Source organism: Cariama cristata, unplaced genomic scaffold, assembly GCF_000690535.1.
Source record: "Cariama cristata isolate BGI_N322 unplaced genomic scaffold, ASM69053v1 scaffold12160, whole genome shotgun sequence".
Classification (NCBI taxonomy): domain Eukaryota; kingdom Metazoa; phylum Chordata; class Aves; order Cariamiformes; family Cariamidae; genus Cariama; species Cariama cristata.
Genome location: NW_009593034.1, coordinates 65,593 through 77,436, shown reverse-complemented (window position 1 = coordinate 77,436; position 11,844 = coordinate 65,593). Strand labels below are relative to the sequence as shown.

The 11,844-nt window shown below is 41.2% G+C and overlaps 1 protein-coding gene across 1 annotated transcript in view; it reads left to right on the top strand.

The window, feature by feature from the left end:
* Positions 1-2,404: 2,404 nt before the first annotated feature.
* SORBS1 (sorbin and SH3 domain containing 1) overlaps positions 2,405-11,844 on the top strand; it is a 70,638-nt gene continuing 61,198 nt past the window's right edge. Inside the window, exons 1-4 of the mRNA XM_009708757.1 lie at positions 2,405-2,435; positions 3,687-3,752; positions 8,977-9,096; positions 10,829-10,944. Of these exons, the coding sequence (XP_009707059.1) occupies positions 2,426-2,435; positions 3,687-3,752; positions 8,977-9,096; positions 10,829-10,944 (312 nt within the window). The 5' untranslated portion in view covers positions 2,405-2,425. The remainder of the gene's footprint in view (positions 2,436-3,686; positions 3,753-8,976; positions 9,097-10,828; positions 10,945-11,844) is intronic.

The window sequence follows — 11,844 nt, the reverse complement described above, 5'->3', positions numbered from 1 at the left end:
CTTCACACTGCAGGCAACGTCAAGACTCCTGTATCAAAAAGACATCACTGAAATCAGAGTTTTGTGGCAGTTGTGATGTCACCATTTCTAAACAGAGATGAGGCAGTTTAAAAAGTATAAAGCATGGGGTCACAAGTTTAATTGCTCGGATACTGCTGTTGTGGAATGGGACCTCTGTTGCCCTGGGACTGCAGCAGTGGTGGACCCTGCCTTTGCCTAGACACGTGAGCTAGTATTTCCTCTTTCCTCTCCTGAAAAGGTAATATACTCTATTATTTTTTTTTTCTCTACCTCTTTTATCTTGTGTACCAGAGGAAAGCATGCAACCTTTTGGGGATGCTTGGAGTGCAAGAACCTTTCTGTTGTCTTGTGTGAAGGCAATGGAGAGGGCCAGTGCTGAGTTAAAACTTCTGGGTACCCTCCTCAGCTTCAGAATGGCTTTAATCCTGAAGTTGAGTTGAGACTTAACTGCAGTACTGCTGCTTCTTGTAGTTTTCTCTCTGCCCTATGGAGGGACTTGTATTTATCCAGTGAGTTTAACTTGTAACAGTTGTCCATATGTAGAAGAGCGTGATATTGCTGCAAACCTCCTTAGTCTGGATAGTCTATCGTTTTAGCCTGTTTCTTTCTGCTTTGCTTAAACTAAGGCATCTTTCTGTAACTGAAATGTATGGAGATCAGAAAGACCATTATTATTAAGAACATTTGTCTAAATTTTCAGGCTGTGTCAACCATTACTATTTCAGGGTACTTACTGCTAATATGAAATGGTAGAAACCAAAAGGAGATACTGTATGGGCAGGCAAAGTCAGGCAGCAGAGCTTTAAGTTGGGCTCAGGTTTTGTTGTTGACTGGTTTTAGACTGCGCCCTCCACTTCCCACTGTGTTTTGCTGGGATGAGCTTGGAGTTAGGTTGCATCCTGCTGGGCCTTCACTAACCCATGATGTGTATCTTATGTGGATATTTTAATGAAGAAAGTATTTAAATAATTAAGTGTTGGCAGCTGTTGCTAGGGTAGCATGCTAGAGAGCCCAGATATTGGCTGGGTTTACAGACTGATCTGTTACTATATTTGCTTGTTGAATTTTATTTTCTTTCCTTTTGCATATCCATTGAACATGCTCATTATATTCTGGCTAGTATAGAACAAATGCTGCTTAAGAATGGGGATGCTTGAGGCAAGAGAGCAAATTGAATTCCCTGAAGAGAGTTTCCACCTCTTACATGAACTGGAGGCAGCAGTGGGACATTGTAACAAGAAAACAAGTATCTCCAACTCTCTCATTTAGTTTCTTGTTTCTCTGAGCAATTTTTCCCTATACTTCACAGATTAGGGTCTTTATGCATGATTTTGCAGGTTCAGATACCTATTCCTATTTGTGTCGTGGAAACCATTAATTGGCTGGAGTTACACTTGATCTCACTCACTTTTAGTGCTAGCTTTTGAGCGGGGGAGATTGGAACATGAAATTAAAGAGTTTGTAATTCAATTTAGGACCTTTAGAGCATTGAGAGAACTTGGCAAACATGGACTTCTTTTGTAGAAATGCCACTCTTTGACTGTTCAAACCAACATCTGTGGTGTGACATGGAAACCTGTTTGTTTGCTGCAGATACCAAGTGTCCACAGGAGTGGGCACTGGGTACGAATAGGCCCCACAGGTGTCCTCTGTAGACTGTCATGACCATGCAAATAGACTTTTTTTTTTCTCCTCTGGTCTCCATCTGGTAGTTTTTCTCTTGGGTTGGTAATTTCACTGACTTTGGTCCCAAGAGGATTAAGCTTTTGATTTTAAAGTTTCATGTACTGGAATCTGATCCTGAAAATATCAGTGGCACTGTAGGACTGGAAATGATTGGTGCAGAAGTTAATGTGCATTTCAACAGGTGTATCTCTTCTGTATTGTAAGATCTTTCAAAGGAGAGATTGACTTGGATGTCAGCAACAAATCTCCTTGAAATCTGGCAATGTTTGAAGTTGAGGGTTTTAGCTTAAAGCTTTTGGTCTCACTGAGATTTTTTAATTTTTTATTAAAGATGATGTGCATTTTATATATTAGAAGCTAGCCAGATTTGCACTTTGCCATATATAGATTATTAGGCTTTAACCAGTATCTTACAATTTAATGTTGAGGGTTAGTCTTAAAGTCTGAAAGTAGTACCTATATTGGGGAGAAAGACTTTTTGTTTAGAATTATCAGAAGTTAAAAAAATATAACTTGTGTTTGACATAAATCCGTTTGGGTTTTGCAACTAATTTTTTTGAAGAAACTGTGACTTTTACCTCGACTTCTGTGATCAGTGTTCAGCATCATGTCCAGTGCTGTCTGGGCAGACATGAAACTTAACGTAACCATTCTGCCTTTCACTTTAAACAGACATAAACAAAATCCAGAAGTGAAAAAAGCAAGTCCCTCCACCACAATGAGCTCTGGTAAGTCTATATTGTTTTCCACTTGCCCTCATTGTCATTCCTTTTTATTACTAGAAATAATTCTGTCTGTTTCTGATGCAATTACTCTTTCTTTTTTTTTTACTCTTCTTCTGCCCCCCAGAAAAGAGTCAAAGCCCTTGAAAGCTCAAGGAATCTGACTATTAAGGCAACAGTGGAATAGCTTTGTAGTAAAAAGTGTCCTGGCTTTGCGTTTGTTGTTTCGATTTGGCCCATAATGATCAAAAAATTACTAGAAACATCTTGAGCCGGAGTAGGTCAATTTAGCTTCTTTCACTTTGGAATACAAGAATTCAAAATTATTGATTACCCGAAAAAATTATCTGAAAGAATTTGATATGTTATAGTAGGGGTGAATGCAAAGTTTGACATCTGGATAGGAAAAATCAGCTGTTCAAAGAAAAATGAAGGACCAGGAAAATGGAGGCTGGTTGGGAAGAGGAAAACTTCTGGGCTTGTCTGGATAACAGGCTAAATCAGAGTGAAAAACAAAGCAGACACCACACTGAAGTGCCATATGTAGGACCTGTGGAATAATATTCCCACTTGATTTTAGCACCTTATCAAGTCTCAGCTGGAGTATCATGCCCAGTTTTTAGCACCACATTTTGAGAAAAATGTGAACCATTTGGAGAGAGTGCAGAGGAAAGTTAGGAGACTTAATCAGAGCCTGAAAAACATGAGCTGGGAATTTGGCTTAAGCATTGATAAGCTTCCAGGTTGTGAAGCACTGGAACAGGTTGCTTTAGGGTGGCTCTGTAACTTTGTAAGAACTCATTAGGCAAACATTTGTCAGCAGTGACAGAGGTAGGTTTGTTTCTGCCGTGAATCAGGAATATGGCTTTAGATGACCCTTGGAGGTCCTTTCTAGCACTATCTTCCGTGTTTCTGTGAATTTGCAAGAGCCAGTTTTATTCATGTCAGCTGAGGATGTTGCAGACTTGAAAAATCTCTCTTGAAAATCTCATCGCTGAGCTGGATGCCATATGCACATACAGAAACAATCCCTGTTTAAAAGAGGCTGCGATCCAGGTAGGCAAAGGGAAGGGGGAAACAGGTGTGTCGTCCAAGAGAGATTTGTGTCTCCAAGCAATATCTCTTGAGATGGTAGGAATGCTTCCTAGTTCATGAATCAAATAGTGCTAACCCATGGCATCCCCTCATAGTCAGAGGTTAAATTTAGTTGCAGAGGTTTTAACCCAGAAGTAATCTGCTTCTTCATTTGTCTTACAGAACAGGAAGAAATTGATGTTGCAAAAACCGTTGTCAATGGACTGAGCAGCAATGGACAAGAAAAAGGTGGGTTAAGAGCTTCAGGGACATCTCTGCAGCTCCCCCTGCATGTCAGCTGCGCCGTGTGGTTGATTCCCCCAGGCATTCACTACAGCAGGGGTTTCCAAATTTAGTTTGCTTGGCCACTGATACAAGAAAAGCCTTGTGCTGCACCATGCCAGGAGCAGCAGCATTTCTTAGCTCAACAAGTGTTCTTTGTTTCTTAAAGGTGGCAGGCTGTATTTGCCTCTTTGTATATTTTTAGTGGTGTTTTGAGGAAAGCTGTGCGCTACTTGTGGTACTTGTGAGCACCTGTGAATCAATATCTTAGTGTGTTTAGACAGCATGGGTTTGTGGGTGCCTATGTGTGAATCCTGTTAACTTCAGTGGGAGGTGAAGGTTTAAGCCTAGGATTAAAGGGCAGGAACTAACCATTTAAGTAGTAATAATAAAAAAATAAATCTGTCATTAGCAACAACGGTTTAAAACCCAAACTTACCTAAACAAACCAGTCTTTGTATTAACATCAGCAGGTTTGCAGTGTGTTTTCTAGCATTCAGTTTTGTATAGTGATGGTGTGTGTTTTGGCAGGGTGAAAGTGTGGTTGTATGGGTTGGTTTTCTCTTGGTTTCATTTCCTTTCTTTTCCTTTGATGTCTTTCTGTAGTGGTTAGTATTTTGACTGCATTGTGGATTGATGAATTCAGTCCGTTACAGAGCAGAACAGAATTAGGGTTGTTTCCTAAACCACACGCTGTTTGGATTTGGGATCTATTGTATTTGTATGGTCTCCAGTGCTCAGGGAGAAGCATGGAGAACAGGGTTTGATTTGGGTTCCTCTTTTATTTAAAAAAAAATAAAAAAAAAAGTATTTAAAAGAATCCCATCAAATTAAAAACTAATGATTTTATCAGCTTTGAAAAAATTCTAACAAGCACTTCCGACATCCTTTTGCTTGAGAACCCTTTTCTAGGTTGAAGTCTGTGCTTTTCAGTTTTGCCAGGGACCAGAAAGATCTGCCACAAGAGGGGGTGTACACACCACCCTGATGTCAGTGCCTCCCTCAAGGTGGCCTGGTACTCGGTGCTGATGTGTAAAGTTTTAGAAAAGTGGTTCCTCTTACTCCTCATTTTGCATGCCTGAGAGAGATGGCATGGAATGTGAGGCGGCAGCTAGCATTTTCCAGTTGATAGATGCAGAAAGCCAGTAAGTCTTAAAATCCTGGCTCTGCAGAAATCAAGAGCACGACTCAAGTTATTCTAGTGGAACTATGATTTACAAGTTGTTTATCTTGGCAGATCCTGTTGAGCTTCACCTCTGGGTAGTTTTGCCTTTGCCTTTTTTTAACACCCACTCACTTCACCCCCTTGTTTTTTTGGTTGGTTTTTTTTAGAGTTCCACCTTAGCTGCAATAGAATTGGAGACAGGAAATACCAGCTGGTTTGGACAGTTTTGTAACAATTGCTAGAATTTTGCACAGTGCTAGGTATGATTTTCCCCTATGTTACTACATCTAGTATATAATTAGTGTGCTAGCTGATGAAGTCCAGTAGAAATATCTTCAATTTACTGTTTAAATGGATGGATTTTTTCTCAAATTGATAATTTGGTGCTACCCTTTGACATGAGACTATTTTCAAGATTATTTCATGTTTCGCTTCCTTCTGTTGCTGAACTTGTAAAAATACGTGCCATAAAATCCAGAATTCATCTAATGTGGCTACTTTAATATTCCTCTCTCAACCTTTCAATCCTTGTTTTTTCACTTTGTTTTGATTGAGCCATATTAACGTTAACATTTTTATTTTTGCATGTAGTGTATCTCAACTAAATGATTTCACTAAAATTTTTTGATGGCTTCTAAAAACTAATGCTTCCAGATTCTTTTTGCCTGCAGCATAGTGGCAGTCAGCAGTTAGTCAATTCGGTAAGCAGTTCTGTATGTTGCATAAAACAGACAAGTCCTGAATTAGGGCGAACGAAGGGATATTTTTAACAGTTGAATCACTGCTCTTTGGACTGCTTTTGTATTTAAAATTTCCTGCTATTGTGTCTCCAAGTACATTAGAAAATTTTGTGGCATGCTTCCCAAACTCTGTTCTTCCCTTTTTGGATGTGCCATTTACACTTTTGTGTTTGCAGCTGTTGACGTCCCTTTATGTACACGCTCTATTTCTGCCGTTAAAATAATCCCTGTGAAGAAAGTGAAAAGTTCTCCTCACCTAGTGCTGCCTACAGGTATCTTCTTCCTTTCTCCCCCTGCCATGCATTAGTTGGCCATCATTCTCTCTCTCCTCTCGCTCTCTCCCTGCTTCACCCATGCACTTTGGCTAGTTTTCAGCTTCATCCTCTTCTCACTGTTTCCAGAGCTGTAGATTTCATCAGTAGGTAATAAAGTTAGCTCTTGATGGCACAATACGCTGTTCTCAATTATGCTGCTTCTCTGCAGACATAATTGTGTCTACTTGAATCTGGGATCATTGTAAACTCTTCTACTAATGCTTGATTATGAATAATATTATTATTACAGCCTCATTTTGAACCAAACTACTGATGAACCAAAGAATGTTTCCTGTGTATCTTTAGTCTTTACGAAAGTAAATGGATGACAGAGATGGTATTTTACAGGTTCAAGCATAGTTCAACATTGGTGAGATGCTTTTGTTTTTCTGTACATACGCTGACCTTACGGAATCTTTATATGGATAAATAAAGGATGTTAGGCTGTCTGTCGCCTCGTCCTCAAGCGCATGTTTTCCCGCTAAAAGATTATTTTTGTACTTTGCTGGATTTGGACAGTCAAACTAGTCTAGCAGATAACTGCTTGTATCTCCTGATGTGTCACACATGTACACTGTTAGACTACTACAGTGCTAACATCATGTTTATTACCATCTGCTGGATTTCCATACTAAGAGATTCAGGTTTTTGTTTTCCGTCATTTCACCTAAATTGTGAGGGAATTCAAGACCTTAGGTATTTGGCTTCCTCTCCCAAATTGAAATAGTCTGACAATATTTTATTTTGAAACCTTTTAAAAACATTTTAATTTTTTTGAGTTGAGAACTTTTTTTGCTGATTCTTATTCTTTTGATTTAGTATACAGGTTTAATATGTTGTATGAAAATAAAAAAAGTGCTTTGATTCCCCAATTTTATTCTCCTCCAATATGATGGAGATATTTATGGCATGTTGAACTCGTAAGTATTTCCATTTCTCTCCAGTGCCTGTGAAGGGTTTCTAGGTGTAAGAATGTAGGAGAACAGCTACCCTGCACTCTTTGTGGATGTCTAAATCAGGCCTGGTGACTCCCAAAAGTGTGCCCTTGCCTCAGAGTTACAGCACTCTTGAAATGGGAGTCCCAGAACTTAAACCTTTGTTCTCTGGTTTGAAAGTGGGTCCATAGGGTCCTTGGGCTGCATGTTGTGCTGTGTGGATGGGAACAATAGCCAGAACCAGACTCTTGGGCAAAAGGAATCCTGACCCTATCTGGATCATGTGAAAATCAGTCAGAGAAGTCAACTTCTGTTTCACCAGGCATGTGGGTGACTTTAAGGCATGATCAGTTGTGTGGTGTGAGAGTAAATGTGGTGTATTTAAGCATTAAGCAGCATTTGATAAGTGTGTGTGGATAGTCTTTCTCCTCACAGAGGCTGCCTCAATGCTGCCTAAATTAACTGTAGGAAAGTATCCTCTGCTTCCTTCTTATTCCATTGTTTCTCCAGTCCTCAGTGTGAATCCGAAGGCATGCTTTCCTTGAAATCCCTAAAGCACTGGAAGCCCATGTAAAAGCTTGAACCGCAGGGATTCCAGCATAGAGGGCTTTGGTGTGAGCCAGGTGTTTGACATTTGTTAAGTCTTTCCTCTTATTGCTGTTGTCCATCTGGCACTATGGACGTTTCCCTATATTGTGGCCACCTTGGCTGTGGTTTGTGTGTTTTGCAACTTTAGCTGAGGTGTTGTCATGGTCTACAGGCACTATACTAGTATGGCTTTAATGGGGCATTATCTTGCTGAAATCAGACAGGGAATACTGATCTGCACAAACACGGGCTGTTGTCTGGGCAATAAGCAGCAGCTTTTACCTGCTCTGTCCAATCTGAAGGCATAACTTTCATTGTAATAATGGTTCCTAGAGAGGAGCTACATCCCTCCCTGTGCAGAGATAGCATGATCTTCACCCCACAAACATGAAAATCGTTGTATTGTCATTTGTGTAGCACTGCACACACTAATACCTCTTCAGGCTCCCTGTGTGGTGTCCTGGTAGGACTAGCACCTCTGTTTAGGTACATCAGAGTGAAATCTGATGGCAGCTGCAGGGTCAGTAGTAGTGCATGAGAAAGGGAGGTGTGTTTTCCTGTGAAGAAGTAGCTTAGATAAGTGAGAGACTCGTTAGGCTTATTGTTTCTATAGGTATCTTAGAGGAAACAAGTCTCCGGAAGGATTTATGTTAAGGGGAGGAAGATAACCTTGAAGTACTGGTTTGTTATTACTTAATAGGATGACAGGAGGAAAAAAACCCAAATCCATGGACTGAAATGCACAAAGGTAAGCCTGCACAGAAGCTGTGCTGAATGGGGCCTCAGGAAGGACACTGGCATGACCTGATGTCTGGCTCACAGGGTGATCTGAAGAGGTATACATTAAATCTCCTTCTTGTTTTTGGAATTTGGGTTCCTGGGTCAAAAGGTGAAACACTGCCATGAAACAAGGAGAAGTGGCAAGGAGGTGGCTTGCAGTGCCCTGCCTTTAGATCATATACAGCATAGTTACAAGATTTTATCTTCCAGTGATCATAAGACTTTTTTTTCTTTCAGTCCTGCACAAAAGGCATTTTTAAGGCTTTAGCACACAAATCGTATTGCTTTATACCACTGGGACTTCCCTATAGAAGAGCCACAGGTGTAATGGTAGAATGTCCTTGCTCGTACAAGATCTCCACACAAAGCAGACCAAATAAAGCAAATGGACCTGTGAAATTTGGTTCAAACACTCATCCTTTTTTCCTCCTTTCTTAGCTCTGTTACACTGATTCAGAACTTCCACATTCATCAGTTACATGAATATGAAACTGCTTTGATTTCTCAATGCTTTAAATCCAGAGCTAATCTTCATCTGCATAAACATTGCTAGATTGTTTCACCCTGAGGCAGCCATGCTAAAGTTACTCCATAGAGCTATGATGGTTTCTAATAGCTTTTTATCATCTGTTTCAATGTGTCTCCTCTGTGGATGTGCATTTTCTGTAGAAACGGATCCCGCTAAAGTCTGCAGCGGAAAAGGAGCTGTGACCCTCCGGGCATCTCCAGCCTATGAAGAAAATCAGAATATCACTTCACCATGTCCTCAGGTTGTTAAGCAACCTGAAAGTAAGTGGGTGGAAGATTAACTGGAATGTATTACTCACAATAATCTCAAGAGAGGTCAGCCTAGGGTCTTGGGGTGACTTTTTTTAGCTATGATTTAAAGCCCCAAATCCCATAGCATAGTCAGAAAACACACCAGTGGAGAGAGGCTGACTCCTGTTCTAGTGCAGGTTTCATGATGACTCACTCATTGGCTTAAGTTTGTTTACAGCTCCCTTTTGCTGTCAGGAGCACCAAAAACTCTCTGATCTTTTTTTCTTTTTCCTAGCAGGCCCGTGTTATCTCCTTTTATCGCAGGCATGAGGTGGAACAGAAAGGCTGAGTGGTGCTGCTGCCACTATACTATTCACTTGGGTTGTCAAGGGAGCGGGGATAGCATCCCAGACAGACAGTGTAGCCACAGAGCTCTGCCATCTTTCAATAGCAGACGTGTAATTACTTAATTGTAGGAGACAGGCAAAGCATAACAAACCTGGCCAGTGTCGTGGGTCTGGCAGAGAGGATGAACTCCCAAAGGCAAGATGCCGTTAAGAGGGGAGGGGGGGTCAGACTTGCTCTTGAAAGCAAAGCATACATCGTTTCTGACTGTATTGTTGAAGGAAGGGCAATTCCATTAATCCCAGTCCCAGTGTACTGCTTTCTGCTCTGTCTTCATCCCCCATTCTGCTCCACCCGTGACCTACCCTCTTTTCATGCTTGCCATTCTCTGTTTCTTCACTCCTACCCCCCACCATTGCCTCTCTCCTTTCTGTTGATGGCTTCATAAATTTCCAGCAGCTTGAATGGCAATGAGCCCATTACTATGGAAATCAGCTCATTAATACTTCCTTTGCTTACTCTCTCAATCGCTTTTTGAAATGTTCTTTGGAGCTGGAAGAGCTTTTTGCATATAACTTAAACAGCAAAATGGGTAAAGGGGTGGGGAGGCACCTAGTGGGAGGTGGGTAAATAGGTGATGAGACCAATGCATCTAGCTGCAGGGACTGGGTTGTAAAGTGACATGGTATTTTATAACCCCCTTCACACACACGCACTTAGTCTGCAAAACTTGATCTATTTGTTGGCAGTTCGTTATCTCAGTTAATCATACATAGCGATGTTGATAAGGATAAATATGTCTTCATAGCCTGTATCATGGCTGAATATAGGGTCCCTACGTTTCCAGTAGTTTGTGGTGTCTGGATGTCAAGCTGCAACTTTAGAAAGTAGCTCGCTGGGCTGCCTTTTTGCCCCTGAAATAAGAATGTCAATGAACAATTGTTTCTTCATTGCTCTGAATGAATTGCCTTGTGTTTACAAAGGTCAGAAACAAGGAGGGCATCATGTTTAGGGCTGGTCTCTATGGTAATCAGGCAGCCCCATCAGAAAGCATTTTATGTGTGAAATGAAGTAGCTTGACTCTTAACTTCAGTTGGTACATGTTTTCTGTAAATGTAACAGTTTATTTTTTTTCCCCTTTCTTTTCCTCAATGCTGATCCTCCACCCCCACCTCTTCTGTCCCTCCTTTTTGTGCAACATTTAGGTCTGGAGCCAGAAAACCCAGAAACAGGTACAAACATTGGCTGCTTATGTTGTTGTTTCTGTTGCTTTCTTGGAAGTATTTCTTGTTGCCTGGAGAGAAAAAAAGAAAGAAAGAAAATAAAAAAAAAAAAAGGAAGAAGAGAGTCCCCTCCTTTCTCTCATCCTGTAGCTGGAGGGAATCCTCTGTGATCTGAGTTTTCCTTCCCCTTGTAGATGATTGGAGGTCGTCATCTAACACTGATGCCAATGGGGATGCCCAACCATCTTCTCTGGCTGCCAAGGGTTATAGGAGTGTGCGTCCAAACCTTTCCTCAGACAGCAAGCCACAGGTAAGCCTTTCTTCTGTGGCCATGAGGGTGATCATCTGGGTTCAAGCACTGGAGTCATGGTCAGGAGTCCTGGGTTGAACTCCAGACTTTGCTGCACACTTGGGTAAGTTGTTTTTCCTGCCTTTAAAATGGGGGCAACACTGATGTCAGCAGAGTGCTGTGGAGCTCATGTGTTCAGGAACACCACAGTGTTTCCTTGGTGGATGAAGGAGGAGGACAACACTATCTGTTTGCAAGAAAGAAGGTGAAGTAGTCATCTGTTACTGTTTTGTCTTTTATGTTGGTCTATTTCCTAGAGGTCACGGCAGGCTGAAAGCAGAGTTATACCCTACATTCAAAACAAGTTATTGGGGCAATGCCTTTTGGGTTTTAGCACTGTAACTGGTACAAGCCAACCAGGGAAATGTTATTTGTACCTGAAAGTAAATTGTTGAAGTCAATCTGTTAAGAGAAGTGCTTTTTCGTTTGGGTGGTCAGTCTGCACAGAAGCAGTCTGAAAGTCGATAAGGAAACCCTTTGTTAGAAACTGCTTTCTTGTGTGAAACGAGTCCCTTTAAAGCCTTGTCCCCTATCAGGGTGACTGCTCCTGCCATCAGGGACTTATAGCAATGCCACAGAACAGACACTGTTCCTGAAATTGTAAGTGAAAGTGGAAGAAGACGCAACTCAGGTGAAGGTATAGGAAAGAGCGGCACCCTAAAGGAGAGACCCATTTACTGCCTGATACTTACAGCTCTCCTGTAGTCCCTTATTGATCTTGTTGATGAGCAGAGCAAGCACTGATGGACATAGTACTTCTTACAGAAGTCTCAAGGACTGCTGTCCAAACTAAGCTTTATGGAGCCCATAAAGATATGACAACAGGGTGTGTGTAAAACCTACTTTCATAGTCTTCAGAGG